At 45.8% G+C, this 21,155-nt stretch overlaps 1 protein-coding gene across 2 annotated transcripts in view; it reads right to left on the bottom strand.

The window, feature by feature from the left end:
• Positions 1-423: 423 nt before the first annotated feature.
• Positions 424-21,155, bottom strand: part of LOC126522973 (thromboxane-A synthase-like) — a 34,133-nt gene continuing 13,401 nt past the window's right edge. For both annotated transcript variants that reach the window (XM_055066637.2, XM_072288768.1), the window contains 10 exons: positions 19,638-19,763; positions 18,050-18,284; positions 16,689-16,828; positions 12,848-12,980; positions 10,405-10,495; positions 9,202-9,310; positions 7,890-7,978; positions 3,862-4,002; positions 1,431-1,596; positions 424-786 (listed from right to left, as the gene is read on the bottom strand). In XM_055066637.2, coding sequence (XP_054922612.2) covers positions 709-786; positions 1,431-1,596; positions 3,862-4,002; positions 7,890-7,978; positions 9,202-9,310; positions 10,405-10,495; positions 12,848-12,980; positions 16,689-16,828; positions 18,050-18,284; positions 19,638-19,763 — 1,308 coding nt within the window. In that variant the 3' untranslated portion in view covers positions 424-708. The remainder of the gene's footprint in view (positions 787-1,430; positions 1,597-3,861; positions 4,003-7,889; positions 7,979-9,201; positions 9,311-10,404; positions 10,496-12,847; positions 12,981-16,688; positions 16,829-18,049; positions 18,285-19,637; positions 19,764-21,155) is intronic.

The raw sequence follows: 21,155 nt of genomic DNA, 5'->3' as shown, positions 1-21,155 counted from the left end.
GGCTGCGTTGTCAGGATGCGAAGATATTCGATTTTTTCTCAAGTCACTTGTTCCGTAGCATTTGGTGGTTGACTGCGCGTGACGAAAAACCGACGCATGTATACACCTAATTAAACGAGAGCTGTGCGTGCTTTCAGAGTTACTACAGCCAGTTGTGGAATTGCGCCGTAGTTGGGAAACGTTGTCAGATTCAGCAAAAAGGAATGCCTGACGTCTTTGCCAAAGCATAAATCCACGAGAAAGGCTAAGGAAGGCCTATGTCTAGGATTCCGGCTCACTGAAACGCAAATAAACAATAAAGCGGGAAAGTTAAAGGTACCAGAAGCAGCCTGCTCGTTTTCTAGAAGTGAAAAAAAAAAAAAAAGTCACGCACTTCAAGCTCTCGCCTGTGAGGCGCTCATGGTTTAAGACATCACAAATCACTATGAAGGCAAATTTTTTTTTACTGTTTGTCGAGCTGCGAAGTATAGCGGCGCACTGTCCAATTACGGGTTTTATCCCACACCTCCTGATGCCCCTTCGGTCCACAGATAAGGTCCACAAAGTTGCTTGAGCACTTCACTTTGCGGGATTCACTCCTTAGACATCAGCGCACAGGCACCCATGTCGAGTCCAAATCAAAGAAAAGAAAACCAAACGGGCACAAGTGAACAGTGACATCGAAATCAGTGTGTCTTGCAATTTCAGGTCCCTACATTTGTTGCTTGGTCACAGAGGCACTGCTCTGACTTTCACGCCTTTCTTGATCTTCAAGATGATTGGATTCGTCTCTATCTTGGGCGGGTCCTGCGACAGAAAGTAAAACAATGTTAGCTTCTGTCAGGCGTTGATGTGTAGGCTGAATAAAGAAATCCTTTTGGATGCTACAGCACCTCTTTAGCAAATTAGTAGCTGCAGCAGTCCGAAACAGCCAGTCCAAACCCTGTGTGCGCAACCAGAGGTGGTCACGTGATACGGCGCACCCGGCTGACGCCGGCGAGCGAGACCAACATCAGCGCACACGATTACTGGCGCGCGGCGAACACAGATGCATCTCGTTGAGACTGACGCACACAGATAGAGGATCACGTGATGCTGACGAACTAACACGTCAACGCGTGCTTCCTCTCAAGACCCTTCACCCTCTCCTCTCTCCGTAACTGCGGCGCGCAATCCCGCCTCCTTTCCACTCTGCCGGCGTGTCGACGGAATCATTTTACTGACCATGACTCCTTTCCATTACATTGCTTTCACTGCAATTAGAGAAACCGCGATATAGGTTTCCCAAAAATCAACCTTTGTTAGTAAGCGGTCATCACGGAAAGAATTTAAGATCAGCGGACGCACAGCCCCATACGAGTTATTACGCCCTTTCGGCGTACGCAACAAGAGAACACAAAGGTGTCATAGTACTTTGTCAGCCTACACGAGAAACGTTGACGAGCACTCACCATCTCGCTGTTCTCCGTCTTTTCGAGCCGATATTTCCTTAGAATGTGCGCGAACGTATACCGCAGCTCCATCTGGGCGAAGCGCATGCCGATGCAGTTACGCGGACCGTTGCCGAAGCCCTGCATGGCCATAGTGTTGATCTTCGACTTGTTCTCCGGCAGAAACCTGCGCCATAGAGCGGTGGTAAATCGCTGCTTCGAGCTTGCCGCAGCTCCTTCAAAACCTCAAAAATAAATTTAGGCGTGGGTTGGTGGGCTCATGATTATAGACCCACGCATCATGAAAAAACTAGGGCTTCGACTGAGCTGTTTTAAAAACAGTGGTTCAAGCTCGATGATTGGTAACCCGTATGTCAATTTAGAAGAGCTTTAGTGACACTGAGTGAAGGGTAATTATTTAGTGGATACTCACAGTCTCGTCCAATAGGCGAGGCTTTGATTGCGATAGCAAATGAGTATAGTAGATTTATCGGCTGTGTAAACTAGGAAACAAGTACGCAGTGTTGGCAAAGTCGAAGCCACTGCCCCCCCCTCCCCCCTACTTCCCGCGCTGCCTCCCCGCTTTCCTCCGCATATGGCGCGCGAGATTCAGCCGCGATCGTCAGTTCTCCTTGCGCCCGGTTGCGAAATGCGCAGTTGCTGCCGGCACACAACACCACCTCCCTCCCTCCATCCGCTCCCTCACGGCCTCTGGCACGACGGAAGACGGCACGTTTGCCCTACGCTTTCGTACTTCGCGCGCGACAGATTGAGCCGCAATCGTCGGCTTCCCTCGCCTGCTTTCACTCGCACGTACATCATACGACGCGCGGCGACGGTGTTATAGCCCTTGGGCCTTATACGTACATCACGGTGATGGCAAAAATGTGCCTGGAGTGTCTATCTCATTGCTATCGAAATAAAATCTTACTATTAATGGAGCTAGGTGAGTCGGACTAGGCGTTAGTTTCAGTGTGACTCATTAGAAGCGAACTAGAATGGGCATTAGTCTGCGAGTTTGCCCGAGATACATGGAGCTTCGGAGTCTACGAGACTACATGTGTGGATGAGTTCACCTGATTTTGAGTAAATAGGAATATACGTGTTCAAGAGTGGTATTTATTGGAACCAGTAAGCGGAAGCGAGGGTTGTGAAGAAAAAAGACTAATTTTGTCCACTAAATCGAAATGCATGCGGCCATAGCGTGTCTGGATATGCAACGAATTGTGTAGAGCTATTTTTTAAATGTGTATTTTAGTCTGAAACAGGTGGGGTTGGGTGCGTTGTCTGCGCCTTCTCTGTCTAGCTTTTGAGATGGTACAGTTCCAAGGCACTCACACCATTCAGTTTCATTTATTAGTGATGATCAGTGCAAATAATGTTCTTCCCATCAAAATGTACCGACACAAACGCAATCATTGCAAGATGTTCGGGCTAAAAGGACCCCTGCGCAACAGGAGGAGGAGGAGACAAAGGAGAGGAAAGACAGGGAGGTTAGCCAGTGTAAGTACCGGCTGGCTACCCTGTGCTGGGGAAAGGGGTGAAGGGAATAAAAGGAGAAAGAAGAACAAGAGGAAAAAAATGGAAACCAGAAAATTCGCACAGTAACGCGAAACTACGCGCTACAACACTCAAAGGCGGTCGCACAATTCGCATGTCCTTAAAAACTTCAGCAAAGCCCTCAAGGCCTTGAATGCCGAAGCCCGTCTGGACCAATGTCCTAGAGCTTTTTCCTCTGTAAAGGGGCGATTGTCAACAAATATCGCAAGAAGGCATACATTTGGGGACGAGGATTTCTGCCACACGTGAAACGCCAATATTGCAGAGACACGTCATGTGAAACACCTCTGAATCGCCTAAGTGTCTCATTGCTCTTTTTATTTCAGTACAAAATGCGAGCCACGAGCGGCGATCGCACCTTTAGATGCTCAGAAAGTTATGAGGGCCTTATATGTTTGGGGATCTTGGCGAATATGTTTTGTGAGTTTTGTCGCGTGCTGCTAGCTCGTGCGGAGTCTTCGAGCGTGGTCGCTTAGTATCGCACAAAGCAACAGGCCGCTTCTGAGGTCAAGCTGTGTCACACAAGTGCCAACCGCACGTACAATATTTCCGACATATTTTTGTCATGCAAGCGCGGCTACTCTTCCCGCCACACGACTACTGAATGCGCCATGTGTGCTTCTGAGCTAAAACAGGAAACGAAGGCAACACATTGAACGCTAAATTAAAGCCCAGTAATGGCGTGAAGCGATACAGCCGAAGAGACGACACACTGCAAATATATCGGAAACGCTTTCCACGGAGTTGCTGCTCAAGGGAAAGCACACCGATACGGCTGTCACGGGACGAAAAATCAGAGGTTCACGGTTTACCGAAAAATGCACACTCGCTATCATGCATGTTTATTGTTTTCGAGCAAGAATCGCAAGGAGGGCACCGGTAGACCTCTTACCTGTCAGGATCGAACTTGTCCGGGTTTTCCCAGTGTCGCGGATCCCTGTGTATGTACTCCACGGCCGCCATGATAGCCGTACCGGCGGGAATGCGAAGCTTGCCGTACTGTTTATCAACAGTGGCCTCTCGTGTAACGAACCTGGGCGCGAGCGAAATGGTCAAAATCCTGAGAGAGAATGCTCTTAATGCATTAGCATTTCTAGAGTGCTTCGCACACATTCCGGGGGCGGTCTGTCAATGTATCTACGTATCTATCAATGCATGTTTGTATCTAGCCATTTTCACGCCTACCTGGGTCACTGGGTAGTCAGTGGTGGAATGGGTAGCGCGTCGCTTGTGCGTCCACGAGGTTTTTGAGCCTGCAGCACTAAGCAGGTATAAAATCATGCGTGAACGTTTTGACCGCTAAACTGGAGATTAAGGAAATTTCAAGGGGCATTTCGATGAATGAGAAAGCATTAATTGCGACCACCGCGCGATGCCTATGCTCTTCCGGTAGTTGAGTAACTAGGAGCGCTATAAGTTAAAGCTATACCAAACTTTTCTATTACAATTCTGCAATCAGCCACACACGGTTGGTCAAAAAACTTTGTGGCTGCGCCCACTTCACCTGTCTGTCACGTGACGTCACAAGAGCGCGAAAACTCACCGCGTCAAAGTGATTGTACGCGTGAAAGAGACATTAATATGTTAAATATTATGTTAATATGTTAAATATGTTAAAGAATATGTTAAAGAATATGTTAAAGAATAATATGTTAAAGATACATTGAATTTTTTTTTTGAATAGCCGCGGAGACTGCACCGCTCCGAAAGGAATAGAAGATGGCTACCTGCCCATCGCTGTGGCACTAGCTACTCGGAGCTGCCGGGGAGCATGGATTTACTTGCGTATCATGAAAATATTTGAGTGGCAGTATAACGTTATCGAGCCATTTCAGCAGTTATACGACTTCGCGCTGCCAACTATTCTTTGCTGAGGATCAATTTTAGCGGCATTTTCAATATTCTGTTACACGCAGCCACGATTTTCGACGAGTCACCGCAAGCTAAGTAAGGGTAAGCTGACCAGTCGCAGACGCCAGCATCACCTTACACATCTAGTTATCTTTTTTCACTGTTCTGGCTCTGCGTAATCGAAACCGTCTCATTTGAGCGGGTTCCTCACCTCCTGTCAATCAATTCGAAAACAAAAACCGCTCAATGTAGGCAATGCTATTCGCCTTGATAGCAAACAAAATCATCTCCTCTAATCGAGGAGCGCGTTTGATTGGGCTTTTCAGACAATGCTGCGGATTACAGCCCGATGCTTGCCTTGGTGGTTACGTAAATCCGACGTCAGAAGGTTGGTATAAAAACAGATTTGAATAGTTTTACGTTATGTGACCCTAGCTCTTGGGACACCCAGTTCTTGGATCGACTTCCACCCAAGGTCGAGGGTTTGACTCCCAACAAAGGTTGCGGATTCGAGTGCCCCAATTAACTCTACCTGAATTCCCTGTGCCTTAACTAACTTCACCCTAATTAAAACCAAAGGTCATTAGTTAGTCTCCCACTAAAGGTCGAGGGCATAAGTGCCTTAGTAACTCTATCTTAACTAAGTTTACCTTAACTTCGTCTTAACACCGCATGTGTTCTCAATGACTAACCCTTTATTATATGTCTTCTCTTTCGTTCTTATCTATTCTGCCCCATTTTCCGCCCTCAAAGTGTAGGGTAAGCAACAGGGCACGTCCGCGGTTAACCTCCCTACCTTTCTCTCTTCTTATCTCTCTCTTATTTCTCTCTCTCTTCTTTTCTCTCTCTCTCTCTCTAAACCACATGTTACCAGCCCTAGAAAAGAATGGGCAGCGCCCTCTGACGCACAACTAATTGATACCCAGCACTCACTTTACCCTTTCATATTTATGGAGGCTTTTCACTATAGAGAGACAGCGGGTTATAAAAAAAAACCGCGAAGAAAAACAGGCGTTGACCTGAGAGGTCCCCTTGTCGAAACATTGGCCCCAATCGGAGGCTTATCTTAATCATCCATTGTTAATCAGTTAGAGTTTCGATCTTCTTGTGACCACTTTCTTTTGTTTGCGCAAAGTTGGGAGGTATCCCTGTGCATTAGGATGTGGCAAGAATTCATCGACTGAAGTACTGTATCAGCAGGTTAAGCTGAAAAACAGCCGTCTACAGTGCATAGCGTCCATCGCGCACTTTTAGGCGTCAAAGCTTGTCAATATAACTGCTCTTGGAATTTGAGAACAAGAAGGTGCCGCTGAAACTGGACATCCGGCGGCGACTCATAGCTTTCCACGTGCAACATTCAAGGCCAGCGAGTTCGGGCCAGAGTGAGCTGTCAGACACGTTAACGCGGCTCTTTCTGTGCCTGGCGTAACATAGTTTTGCGTCCGCCAGTCGGCTAGCCGGTCATTGTCTTTCAGGATATGTTAGTGAATGTAATACTAACATAATAACACCGGCCTTTATGACCTCTACATGTTAACTGACAAAGTAGTGCGAGGAAGCGCACCTCTGTCTTGCTTAAGCGATATATATTGACAAAAACCTGCACATATATAATGTATACATAGTCTCACATATATCTCTACAGAACACAGATCTCTTAACGGAATGGCGCGTAATATTGAACGAATCCCTTGGTTTTCTCAATGTGCGCTATCACATTTCTTAACATAGAAAACTTCGCACATGGTCGTGGGCTGCTCTGGCTTATATGGCGCGTAATTTTGAACAACACAGTATAGTGCCGGTGGACGCACCCATGTTCCGCATTTTTAAGCAGTAAACTATTACATAAAGCCTGCAAGCATAACGTCGGCTCATGCGCATTCTTTCTTTTTTTAACCGCGGAGATTTGTTAATAAAATAGCGCATGACTTTTCTACAGCTGTGAAACTTTTTATAGTTGGCCTTCACCATTGTTGGGCCGCTGTGTGTGTGCCATTGTGATGCAAGTGATGTAAGAAGCTTTAAATGTATTCACGCATGTTCCACCTTTCTCTCTGCTTGTTCCTCTCGTCAATATTTCTTCAACAAACCTCGCACATCCAAGCTGTTTCTTCAGGACATTTCGGCGTCGAATTTTCGCATTGGGTACGCGCAAGGACTGCTGTTTGTATTTCGGCATTGCTTGTGACAGTGCAGTGCATAAACAAATTCTATACATAAGATTACACTTTGCGCCTGATTGAAACAAATACAAACGTCCGCATGTAGTCAAGTTATACAGCATTTCTTTGACCGCTTCACAAACGCTTCATTTCACATTCCAACATGCATATTACAATATCTGACATTCCGACATTCCGATCCGTATAGACTGCACGCACGATGTGGCCTTTTGCATAGAATTTAATTGAAACGATTCACGAAAGCTTTGATTTACGGTGACTCCAACGAGTGCGTTGCATCCGCCATTATTTTTTGTTGTTGCTCGGGACGGCACTGTTCGGCAAAATAATATCCATATACGTGCACTTTTTCATGTCATATCAAGAAGAAAGAGTATCAGTTCTAGCAAACGTTATTTTCTAAATCTGAGCGAATCCATTTAATAGAAACATTGCGCAGCCCTTTCCTGTAGACAACCTGAGCAGTGTAGTGCAAGCCTTACACTGATTAGCTTCTCAGGGCAGAAACCTTTCGATACGTTGTCATTAACGCGTGAGTAAACCATTGCTGTCCCCATGTAAGTCCACATATCCGCTCCCCACTGCCATGTAATCTTAATTACTTCGGTTATGCGATGACGAAATGTTGCAACGAGATGGTTAGAGACCGGAAGTACTGTAGTTCGAGGAAGCGGAGTTTTATGATCGCTTAGCATAATCTTTGATGTTCCTTAACAGTGCGTCGATCTCACAAGCGGCATGCAGGCATGCTTTAGCCGTGACGATGAGAACGCCATGCATTTAAAGTAGACATAGCGTACTTCGACTGTACTGTAAGGACATAACTGGACCACAAACACGAAATCACAGGGTGCGCCTAAGTATACCCATAGTTTGTACTCACGCAAATGCTGGAGGGTAGAGCCTCATTGTCTCCGTAAAGACGCAATTCATATACGGCAGATTTTGTATGGTGTTGTACGTGATGGGCTCCTGGAAACGTAAATAAACGAGGTGTTAGCATCGCAACTAAGAACATGAACACGGCCGCATTTCTGTGGGCTGTTCTAATGACTGAAAACCGGACCCACTGAGCGGCTCTGAATCAGTTCGCTCCCGTGCTCAGTATGTTTTGGAAACTGTTTGGAAGTGCTGCGACGTTATTACTACTGGCCAGTAGAGGCAATTACGTGCCGAACTCGGCATGTTTATAGTCGGACGCGGGGTTTCCTTGGAATAACGAGAATTTGTCTTTCTGCGGATTCTCTCCGTCGACAAAGAGTAAATGTCTGGATGCCAGGAGAGGCTTACACAAACATTTAATCATGGATTTAAGAGCGCGTTTTAGTGCGGACTAGGAGTTGTCAAGGGAACATTTAAGAACGAGTTCGTAAATTCGTTATTATTTTCAATATTAAGTGTTCGTGCAAGCCGCCCCAGTTGTTCCACGAGAAAATAAACATACAGCCTCCAGTTGGAATACACATTGCAGACTTGCATAGAAAGACAAGAGGTGAGAAGTAGAGAGGTCAACCGGAATAATCGTCCGGTCGGCTACTTTGTAGAGGGGGAGGGGGAGAAGGCAGAGAAGACGAGCGGAAATTAGAAGGCAGAAAAAAAAAAACGCATCTGCTCCCTCTACAACCTGATTTCAGGCTGCGCCGGTAAGCCGTATTTTTCCCCCCCGGAATATCCCGGTATTAAGGCTTTTGCTAGCTACTCTACTATTTTAACTAACTACGTCACTGACAGCCCAGGTGGCTAGTGCCCTGTCCTCCCCTCATGGTTCGTTGTGCGTGGTAATATAGTGATGCATCACTGCAAAAGCAACATGTTACGTAGCCGAGTGATGACCCAGTGGAGTTATTTTTTTTTCCTGAAACAAGTGTGAATGAGGAAAGTCAAAGGGTTGGGCAAAAAGTTATCGCTCTCACTAAAGCGCAATCAACATATATTGCTCACGGTTGTCAAGGTTATTTCTTCAACTATAGATAGGGGAATTAACTCAGCACCCTGCTTTTCTTGGGAAACCTTTAAGCGACGGTACACCAAACCAGGATTTCATGGTAAACACTGCCTGTTTTTTCTTGGCAACGGCAAAAAAGCAGACATGGTTTCACTTATGGTTTTGTCGAATGTTCCACGTTTCGTTGCGATCGAGGCAAATGGACGTGCTTTTGCATACTTAGAAACGGAGGAGTGAGACAGTGACGTACGTCGGGTTGCAGGACCGAAAAAAGTTCCCTTCGCATTTTTTCCTGCACTTCCGGGTAGTGAACAAGCATGTGCGTCACCAGGGCCATGGTGTTGCTCGTGGTCTCGAATCTGTGGCGCAGGGGTGAAACATGCTTAAAAAATGAATCAATGAGGCAGGCATGTATACGAAACAAAAATACGTGATTCGCGTTTCTTTTGTAAGATAGCAATTAATTCGCCGCCGCGTTCTAGTAGCACGCTATTTTATCAGCGTGTTCTTTAAGATGTCTCGTTTTGAATTACAGTCAGCTTCAAGGCGCAGGTAATTTCCGAACATCTTGTACAAAATGACTGCGGACATTCATTGCGCATTAGACTCGAGGGTGATGACTGAAACGCGTGATTTACCGAAAATGAAGATTGACAGCCAGTTTCACATGTCTATCAAGCAACATCGCTAAGCGATGGGAAGTGTGCCAGCATGTTATACCCCTGTCACACGGGAAGATTTAATGTCATCCGAATCAAATGGAATTGGATGCATTGAATGCCATGCAGTCTCTTGCGGTGTTACACAGTAAAGTGTAATGGCATTCGCAAATGATAGCAATGACGATCTGGAACAAAATTTGTGAAATTTTCAAAGAAATTTTGTGCCTATTAAACGCGTTTAAGAACTTTTGCGAGTACGTTTAAAACGGACGAAAATATTTTGACGCCAATTATTCACAACTAAAAGCCCTTCGATCAACACATCCAACATGGCCGACCACCGCAACAGACTCCTGATGCAGAGAATAGCGCTTGAGCACAGCCCGTGGTGAAAATATTATTGCGGCAAAAATAGTTATTCCTTTTCGTAAGTCTAAAAAATATCTTGTGTCTTTGCTGATGCGCGCATTATTTTTTCGCGTTGCGTGTCGCTGTTCTCCATATGGGGTCAAGAGTATCCATTCGGTTCGAAATCGAATGCGAATGAGTTCCCCAAACTCATTCGATGACATATGTCATTCCATTCGAATGACATAAAATTTTCCCGTGTAAATCTCCGTAGCGGGATTATATGCGACTGCCATTCGATTCGAATGTCATTAAATCTTCCCGTGTGGCAGGGGTATTATTCTTCAATCTTGACGTCTCACGCTAGTTATGCTACCACGATGCATATCGCTAAGCACTTGTTGTCCTTAGGGTTTGTGGTAAGTTGAAGTGATGCACCTCACCCCGCAACGAGCACGACGAACGCATTTTGCGTGATGTCGTCATCGTCCAGGACAGCCTTGTTGATGGTGGGCAGTTTTCCGGTGGCAGCGTCTGCGCGCACGAGAAGACCACAACGCCGTATTGGGGCGATAATGTGCCTGACGATTTCAACGCATCGTAATCAGGACTCCTTCGGCAGCAGGCAAATAAAAATGATCACGAGAGCACGCGCGTGATTATTTGCTTTATAACAAGAGCAGGGGTGGGGGGAAGGTAGGTTATGAGACGGATTGTTGCGAAAAATTCAACCTCAACCTGCGAGAAGCCAGAGAACCAATCAGATTCAACTGTGCTGCTGTGAATGGCGAAGCACTCACAAAGTCAGCAAACTGCAGTTGACCAGAAATCTTGCTTCGCAGCAAATATTGTTTACGGCTTTCAGAAGACAGCGCGAGAACCTTGAGGACACGCATGGTAATTGAAGGGTGTCGCTCGCTTGGTTCAGAAACATAAGTTAGAGGTGTCTAATAGTCTCGTTATGTGCGCGAAACATGCGCCAAAATTTTGATTAGTTTCAGAGCTATGGTAAGAAATAATTACAAGTTATTGCTAGACCTAGCTACTTCAGGCTAAATGTATATGCTTATACAGGGCTGCGAATCGATAAGACTGGGACGTGCATACGGGACGGGATTCTTCCTTCTTTGGTCTTTAGGAGCCAAATTTTGTTAATGTCAAACTGAAGTGACGGAATGGACTAGAGCATGCTTAGGAACGACTGCCACTGCAAATACTCGGCCAGGCAGCTCAGTGACAGGCGAGTGACGGCAGCGCCAGCCTTCGTTTTGGCTTCTTTTTGCGACCGCGACGGATTGTGGCAACACCACCTAGATAGCACAAGGCCTTTCCACTCCGATCCATGACGTCATGCTACCTGGCCCGACTGCCACAGAATCTAATGGGGACGCTCCCGACTAGGTAACAGTGATTTTGACGTCACCACTTGCATCACGCCAGCCTTGTCAATGCAAATTTGGGGCCAGGTAGCGTGACGTCATGGATCGGAGTAAAGAGGCCTTGTGCTATCTAGGTGGTGTTGATTGGGGACGGCTGCAGACTATGCTGCAGTGTACGGGGTACTTTTTTCTCTCTAAAGCGGAAGAATGAGTGAGGGTGGAAATCAGGTTACAAGGCGGACGTGCGCTTGGCTATACCCTGCGCGAAGACGGGACCTCAAAGTTAGATGGAACTGCAGAGATACCAAGGAGAGCAAACGGAGAGAAGGCCACGCGCATCTCCATAAAAACTGGCGCACATCGTGGCGCTCTCTTTCGGATGCCGATTTACCTAATTAACCCTATTTAAATACAGCTGATGTCGAGTACCATGGGCAAAAAGGTAATTAAAGTTTGACGTGGTCCGCAGCTCAGTGTTGTAGACAGTGACGCACAGCATGCAATAAGCATTTTCTGACGTTTATGACCTAACTTACGCATATTATGCAAAATAGTACTTATAGTGCAAATAAAGAAAAATAACAGAAACATGACACATGATGAGTAAACCTTTTAGTTACAGCCGTATAAACATTGGATTCGTACAAAATCTATAATTAGGCGCACTTAACGTATATGCGAATAGAAATAGCACCGCAGGCAGCACGTCATATTACGCCAAGCTGAGTGCGTTTTGAGAGTTCCGTTTCAGAGTGCCAAACACGGAGGCGCCTTTCAAAGCACTTCAGAACGTTATGAAACTATCAGGCGCAGGGAACGCAAGTTACTTCATCCAGGTGTAACATTATTTTGCAACAAGATTTATTCAACGGGTCACTGGGCGGGCCAGGCCACTGGCTTATAGTCCAGTTGGATACCAGATACCAGACCTTCAAATCACCTAAACTATATACAGTGCGGTCCATTGTTAAAGGATGCAGCGAAATATTTCGAGGTTGATTGCAACACAGATTTGACCCGAACGCCTCGGCAATAATTTATACCAATATGGGTTTACCTAACGCGTCCCTCGAAGCACCTTCTCCTCAACATAATCTCAATAGGTTTAATAATATCAAGTTATGTTTGTTGGAATATTAATGTTATGGTTCCTTTAAGAGTGGAGTGTACTGTCTGTATACATGCAGCCAATTTTCTAATTACGAGGACAGATCAAGGGCCTTCAAAGGAAGAAGTAAGATACACAACAAGGGGAACAGTATTTTATCATCGCTTTTTTTATCTAGCAACCTAGCGACAAGAAATATATTTTAATACAACATAATCCTGCTTGTCATTCTTGTCATTCGGATAACTGTAGTGATGCCGCTATGACACGGAATGTCGATGACTTAAATTCCCTGTCCATCGCTTATTGTGTACAAATGTACGAGCGAAGAATGCCCTCGAGAAAAGTGGAAAGTGATACAGTGACGTAAATACAGTTACTGTAAAAAAAAAAACTCACGCTTTGGAGCTCCGTTGGGCAATTCTTGGTCGTTCTGTTCGCCAGCGGTGAGTTGAGTGTTGGTTACCGTACCCAGGTCGACGCGCGAATCCTTCGCATCGATCATCAGCTGCAGCAGGTCCTTTCGGCGCAGCTTTTGGGAAAGATGTGAAACACAAGGTACTTTTTAGCACCGGATGCTGCAAATTTTGTCGGCCACTTTAACTTTATAGTATTGTGTACGTCATCAACAACGTATACACGCACATTGCTGTACGTCAGCGGAATATGCTACGAAGCAAGTATGAACAGGCGTTTCATTTCACAGTTGCATTTCCTTATGTCGAACACTTAAAAAAAAAGTCCACAGGTTTAAATCGGATTACGTCACAGCAGACGAAATTTCTGCGCTGGCAGACATTATTTTTCAAGAAGAGAAAAAACATTTTATTTCCCAATCAACTTAATCCCTATAATTATCTCGCGAATTACAAGCTTTACGGCACATTTAATAATGACAAGTTGAACGAAGTCGTTATAAACTTCAAGTTACAGGCTTTCGTGTTTCAATAAGTTCGTGTAGACCGAAATAACTGACGTCAAAAGTTGTTTTTTTTTTCTTTCAGTCGACGCGATTAGGCACGCGGCGCCGCGAAGTGCGGTTCTCGGTCCGACCCCTGTGGGTGACATGAAAGCGGACGTAAAAGCGTTGCGCAAAATGAAGCTGCTGTCGCACTTCGTCCCACAAGCGGATTCGGAGTGGCGCAACTCCCCGTTGGACGCACAGTCGCTTCAGCAGCGGGGGCGATACGTAACGCCTTATCGTGCGGTATGGCGAAGCTTTGTTTTACGCCACCCAACTACGTCACCAGCGAGTTGTACCGCGAGCCGGCACTTCACGGTTCCGCGTGCGCAAACAGGCAATTTGGACGAGTAATTTCATGTCAGTTACGTCGGTCTGCACGGAAATTTCGAAATCGAGACGTGCGGTACTACACTTTTATGACAATTTCCTTCAACCTTACATGGTAAACATGTGTCGTAAAGTTTGTATTTAAGAAGTTATTGAATGTGATTAGTTCACTGTATGTATGTATGTATGTATGTATGTATGTATGTATGTATGTATTTATGTATGTATGTATGTATGTATGTATGTATGTATGTGCGTGTGTGTGTGTGTGTGTGTGTGTGTGTAGGTGTAGGTGTGTGTGCGTGTGGGTGTGGGTGTGTGTGCGTGAATGCATGTATCATGTGTTTCATATGCATGTATGCGTACGCCACGTAAACATCATGACCACGGTCGACGTGCTTGCGCTACTGGCTGACCATATGGTACGCTGCCCTTATTCACTCAAAACATCTTTCCATCCCAGGTCATACGTTTCGGAAAATTAGGTCCGCTGTCTGTTTGTAAACGTAGAAAAAGGTTTCGGGGTTCTGGAAACCTGATGCAGAAAAGAAAAGAGCTGTTCGAAGCTTCGATTAGCAAATCTTCGTGAACATCTCTGCTCTCGTCGCAGGTTGTGTTTGTCGTGAGTTCTTCGACAGAGAAAAACTGATAATACAAGCGAATACCGGGCGTCATGTGACGTTTCTCACCAGAGATCCGGCAACAGTGATGCATCAAATGGTCCGACTCGATTCCATTCTGCTAGTGTCTAGTGCTAGAAGCCTGCTAGTGCTAGAAGCCAATGTCAATCATTTTTGTTTTATTGAAATGTTCCAAAGGTTGTATAACCAGCGTACTACCAGAAAATTGTTTCGGCGAATTCTGAGACCATACTAATTATATTTGCGTCGTATTCGTATTCATTTTGCTATCACTCCTGCTTTATTTGTGCTAAATTTTAGCATCCAGAAGAGTGTTCGATTTAATTAACACAGGTGTCTCGCAAAGTGTCCATTCCAAGAGAGCTAAAACATCACAGAAATTTCCATACATGCTCTATTTAGAGTTCAGTTCATCGGTCATGCGGTCAGTGCCCATACATGAAGCGAGAATTTGTTCTCAGCATGGCCTAGAGGTTGGCTCCAGGACTGTAGCGTCCTCTTATGCCACACGTGTGCTTATTAATATTCGCATACGGGCGTCCGGACACTACGCAAATTATACGCAAGCGCTTACAAATTGGAATGAAGCCACGAAAATCTGACATGCTAGTCTAGTGTGTACGTTTTAAACGCAAAAAGAACCGATGTTTTCAGCTTGTTCCTAAGCGCGTCTGGAGGTATGATAACAACGGCACTTTGAAGTATGCGTAACGGTAAAGTTCCATGCGTTGGGATTCTGACCAGAGCTTAGTTTCGGTTCAGCGTCCAAGCTAACATTGCCTGTAGCAAATTGCCAACTTAAGAAAAAAAAAGAATTCTAAAATAGGTAAGACAGAGAGAGGGAAACAAGTTTTCGTGATATGCTGGAGATAAAATAAGCAAATAAATAAATAAATAAATAAATAAATAAATATATTGAAAAATGGGCTTAACATTCCAAAGAGCGCAGGCGTTCTGACAGATATTTCCCAACGTCGAAAACGCCCATCTATGACTCGTGCATCTGTGAAGAGACGATTGAACATGAGTTGTTTTTGTAATTGTTACAACGTCAAAAAAAGGGATATTCGCCGGAGTGCGTTAAACTGACTACATTATAAACCGTCTTCAGAGAAAAAGATTCTTTAACCATGGCCCCACGTTTCGCAGGCTTAGAAAGCGACGCAGGCGTAGCAATATGTTATGAAATCTATCAGCCTCAGTGACGGATAGCGGGCGTAATAGATAGCTGCACGTCTTCGTATTGCTGGAGCCTTTCTTTCTCCTTCTCCTGTCATTCATTCTTTCGTTGAATCACTTAACCCCTTCCTTCCTACGTAGGGTAGCTAATTAGTCACGCGTCTTGTGGACCTCCCTACCTTTCTTTCTTTTTGTCCTCTTTCTTGACACACGCCGTAATGGAAAGCAGCAAAATAATCTTGAGCACGCTAGGCTCTTTAACGATAGCTCGAAGCTCGACTCACGAGTGTCCTTGCGGTCGGTAATCAAGCGCTATTCCTCGTGCTCCAGCAGCAAAGCTTCATAGCACGTGAGCCACCGCGTCGGATTACGATTAAGTGAGTGGGAAAAGCGCTTATTATTTTTGTTTACTGTCATGATAGTATATGCTTTCCGCAGTTTTGTAGCAGTGTAATTTAGGTGGTGATGAGGAACCGGTCGTTAAAAGCCGACAGTCTACCATATATGTGACAGGCAAGGCAACATTGCCACGCTAAGAAGCCTCGGCAGAACTGTCTCGTCTGATGTCCTAATGGCATGGAGTAAGGAAAGTAAAAAAAAAACGAAAAAAAACCGTGTGAAAATACGACAAACATAATTGCGCTGCGACTCTTCAGGTGATATCGTATTATAGTGACTATAGGCCATATTAGGACATCCTTTGGCCGTATCGAGTCGATCTCCGATTATGAATCATTCCCGCTCTCAAAGTCACCATTGATGGTCTATAAGGCACTGCCAATTTGCTAAGGCTTATGAAACGTAATGACAGCGTAGAGATTTGCAAGGCAAGGCAAGTAACTGACGACATCTTAATGACTACATGACAGGGGAAGCCCATCGAACTGTAATAATTTACACTACTATCGACACAACATTTAAGGGTACAACGAGCGGTGACTGCCATATTGCGCTTGTCTGTTTTGCTAACCACGCCTCCTTTTGAGAACAGGGCAACGAATGTGCTTGAAATCATTCGCGCTTCAAATAATTCTATGATGTGGTTTAGCAGACTGTAAGCTATGCATGGAAAGTGTACTTATGAGGCGTGGCGAATTGGCCAGCGCCTCAGACCTGCCCGCAAACTTACCGAGGAGTCCACTTGTCGCTGTTGCACAATTCGCTTGCACTTTCCCTGCACCTCTTCGAATGGGTGAACGCCGTTGTTCTGATAGCGCAGGAGGCGGAAATTGATGTTTTCTAGCACGTCGAATGAACCCGGGAATGCAGCTGTAAACGGGAGAAAAATGATGTCATGGTTGGGTCTATTTATAGCTCCCTCTCTTGAGCTTACGGAGTTTTCGTTTGTTCCGTACATGCACATTCTTCGATAAGTGTCCGGTCGTTCGAATATAGACGACTGCCCAGAACTTTGTAAACATCAGTCGGGATAGTGCACGTTTGCGTAGCGGTCACGGATTATTATGGTCGCTGAAATTTGAGAACTGTCCTAGTTTAATGGTAGTTATGATGATATCGACATGTGAAATCAAATTATATAAAAGTGCTTCCAAAGCGAGGAAGCCGCACATTTCTGATGTGCCCCTATAGCGTTGTGTCCGGTGTGATTCTCGTGGTTGTACGACACCTTTTATTGCGATAACAATCATAAGGACACTCTAGGCGCATTCTTGCCGTCGCCGACGCCGTAATGTTCCGCATAAAGTCTAAGGTCGATAACACCGTCGCCGCGCGCCGTATATGCTATATGTGCAAGTGAAATCATGTGAAGATGGGCCGACGAACGCGGCTCAATCTCGCGCACGCAAGAGAGGAAAGCGGAAAGGAAACGCGCCGTCTTCCGTCGCGCGCATGGCACGAGTGAGAGGGGGTTGTTTTACTTCGGCAGCAACTGCATATGGCGCGGCCGCACGCGGTGACACAGCTTTATCATAAAAGCGATCTGCTTTGGGACGAAGGCTCGTACCTTTGTGTGTGCTGTGATCTCGCCGTTCAGTTTGCGTTGAAGCGATAGACAACACGAAGGTCGTTTTTTTCACTGCTGCTGCCGCACTTCTTCACGCCAGCGTTTTGAGGGGTGTCCGCGGTCATCGAGTGTGATGCGCTTATGCTTGCCTGTGCGCGCTGACACCATGTTTGTTAATTTAGTTAGTAATCGAATGTTTGCAAGTTTACACGGCGGATAATACTACTATCCTTACTTTGTATGGCTGTCTACTGATTTGCTATCGCAATCGATGCGTCGCCTTTCGGGCGAAACTGCGACTTTTTTGAGCAAGTCAGTATTGTCTCAAGACTAGCGTTGTCTCATCTGTGCTTTTTGTGGTCCGTCCGACGTCCTTCTTGCGCTGGTCAACAATGTTACAAGCTCTGATGTGCCTGTTACTTATGTGCACGACGCAGCTTGACAAGCCTATAGTTGCCAAGCTTCAGTGACCCGTGGAAATGCATGCGCAACGTGGCCATGAAGCCCTCGGTTTGTCTACTTACTGAACAGCACGGCCAAGGCGTTGAAGGCGCATCCGAACAGCATGCGGCAGCAGAGAAGAAAACTGTGCCTCGGATGGTCCTGCAGGTTGTAGTCGATGCCCATGGCGCTTTTGCAGATCACGTCTAGGGCGAGTGCAGCGTACATGTCGGCCGCATCGAACTCCTCTCCCGTATTTGCCTTGCGGTCGATCTTCGTCACCAGCTTCTCCACTGCTGAGATGACTCCCGGAGACATCTGCAGTGGTGGACACAGGGTGTGTAGCAAATGTTTTGGTGCCCACGTAAGACGAGTGCAGTTATGCTCTTACAGTGGAGTGACAAATCTATAAAGTACCTCTCACGGAAAGTGTTATCCCTCGGCGCGAAGTCATTAAACGTGTTGCCTGCAATTGTGTTCTATGCTTCGAATGCAGAAACTTCGATATCGCCCTCTTTTCTAGTGAGCTAGGGAACGCATCTGCAAAGTCACGGTAACGCTTTCTTTAAGAACTGATAATTCAGGCGCGTCAACCTTATCGCAGTCATAGCAGCAGAAGGTATCGTAGCCGCTGTTGCATGTCTTAAGGACGAAATAATTAGATAAATTGTTTAGTACGGATCGGCTGTGTAAGACAGAGCTTGTCTTACGTCGGTACACTGATTGGTGTCGACGGCCGTGCTTGTGTTATTCTCTTTCATTTGCATATTTCTATGAATATGTTCCCGCACGCAGTTTGACGTGGTACACTGCATTTTTTGTTCCGGTAGACATCCCTGCCTTTCTCGCTTCTTTTGATTCCCACGGTCGAACTTTCACGACCTTTGGAGAACGATATGCTTGCTCGTCATAAAAAAGCTCCAAAAAAGAACGGACGTTTCTGAGTTATCTTTAGTCGGCATTTGTAGTTGCGTTCCCGTTCACAAGCTTTTTTTTTTCCCGGCTAACTTGTTTCGACATCGCTCCTTTTTGCGTCCGCAAAGCACTGCTAATGTCTCATCTCAGAGATAAAGAGGAGTATAGCTCATGATTCTAATTTATCATGTTTCAGATATACCTGTGTTGACATAAACTGAAAATCCAATGGGCTTATCGGGGAGTAGCTGTGTTGATGGCGATATCTTGTCGCTCAATTGTGGATCATAACGCAGTAGAACAGTTACTGTATAGCACAAGACCTTTTTTTAAAGGGCGGATAAAAAAAATAAAAAGACGGCTTCGTGAAAATTGTGTCGACACTAACACGTTTACGCCGACTGATAAGCGAAGTGTGTTCAACCACTGCAATAAGAGACATGAAAGCTTTGGCCCCTAACTACAGCCTCACAACACATCGCTACCACTGATGCCGCCCGTGTCTACGCCTTGTGTTGTTCAGGGACTTGTTTGCGCGAGTTTGTCCTTGCTATGCTCTAAGTCTTCCATGTCTTCATGAAGCACCATATTGGCCACCCAAGGCCCTTATCTTCCAGAGCTGAAAACCGCGACGCGTCTTTACATAGTCTTCAGAAAGCTTTCGCACATCACCAGGCATTTTCTTGCGCAGCGGTGCACTCATACAGAAATCGTGCAAGGCAGCTGCGGCAATGACGGGTAGAGTCAAGTACTCACGAGTTTAAGCTTGTTGCTCGTGAATGACGGTGTCAAGACGCTGCGCACTTCTTTCCAACGAGTCGAAGTGAGCTGGATAAGGCTTTTCTCTATGGGCCCACCTGGTCGTTTTTCTAGAACCAAGAGCTGCGAAAAGAACATGCATGGGTGAATAAATAAATCGCTTGTCAAAAAATGATAAATTAGGATAGTAAGATTTGTTTATTAGGGTGACATAAGGAATATCTTGCCGTAGCACTATAACTTTATCTCTCTACAGGGAGACACGCGAGCCATGGCTCCGCGCTCTCACGTTCTCTCATTAGAGAGTGCGAGGTTGAGTGGCCATGCCTTCATTATGCATACCGCAACGAAAGTGGAAACACCAGCATTTGTCTTTTCCTAACAGACTCCTTCCAAAAAGTTTTCAGAGCCAGGGGCTGATTATATTTGAAGGTCTGACGCTGACAAATGAGCGGACGGCCTCCACTTCTGTCGTTCTTGTTAGTGCGACGGAGTGTTCTGCTCCGTCCGCGGAATTCCCATTTCTCTGACGCTGGCGTCGCACTTTAGAATAAACGTCTTAGTACAATCAGGCATCCGAGGCACTGCCAAGGGGACCGGGACCCCTTTCAAGTCATGACACGGCGTTTTCCTTTGCTCCATCTCAGTGCAGTTCTTGTGACTCCTCCTTCAGGAGCGCTTCTGTCAACGGGGCTCTAAATCAGAGCAAAATAACAGTCGTAATATCTCAAGTGTTCCAGAAATTATCCGATCGCTTTCTTCGCGGCTTAAGGAAGCTTAAAAATGGCCCCATTTTAAGCACTGAAGGACTCTTCGCTCCCGATCTACGTATCTTAGGTTACCTGCGATGAACCGGAGGTGAATTTTTTGGCGTTTACAATGAGGCCCACGTCGGAAAGTCGTGGCAGCATATTCCTGAGGAGTGTGTGAACGCAAGTGGCTTGAGAATACCGAAGTGAAAGATAAATGCCACGGAGTGACTGCCATTTTCACATGTCAGTACCTATATCTAGATCAAGTGTCGAAATGTACTTTACGCCGCTTATTTGTTCGACCCCCTTCTCGATGTTAGTCATGCGATCAAGCCAATCCGATGTGATGTTGAGGTTGAAACAATTTACGCAATGGAGTGGCTTGTTTTTTCAGTCTTGCCAGACTCATGGTTTAGAGGGAGAAATAGAAAAGGAAAGACAGGGAAGTAAACCAGAGAATAGCTCCGATTGGCTACCCTGTACCAGGGAAAGGGGAAATGGATGCAATAGATTAGACAAAAGAAGTCGCAGTCGCACCCGAAAGGCGAAGCGTCGATTGCGATAGCAAATTAGTAGACAGCTGCACGAAGTCATGGTAGTAATGTTATCGACCGTATAAACTTATAAAGATTCGCTTACGAAATAAATGAACAAGCATGGTGTCACAGGCGCGCAAGCAAACATGAACACATCTCACTCGATGACAGTGGAAACTCGTTGTCAAAACGTTGGAGTGAGGAAGCGCGGCAGCAGCAGCCAGCGA

The sequence above is a fragment of the Dermacentor andersoni genome, chromosome 6, assembly GCF_023375885.2.
Source record: "Dermacentor andersoni chromosome 6, qqDerAnde1_hic_scaffold, whole genome shotgun sequence".
Lineage (NCBI taxonomy): Eukaryota > Metazoa > Arthropoda > Arachnida > Ixodida > Ixodidae > Dermacentor > Dermacentor andersoni.
Note: the sequence above shows the minus strand (reverse complement) of the source record. Positions and strands in the feature narration are given on the sequence as shown.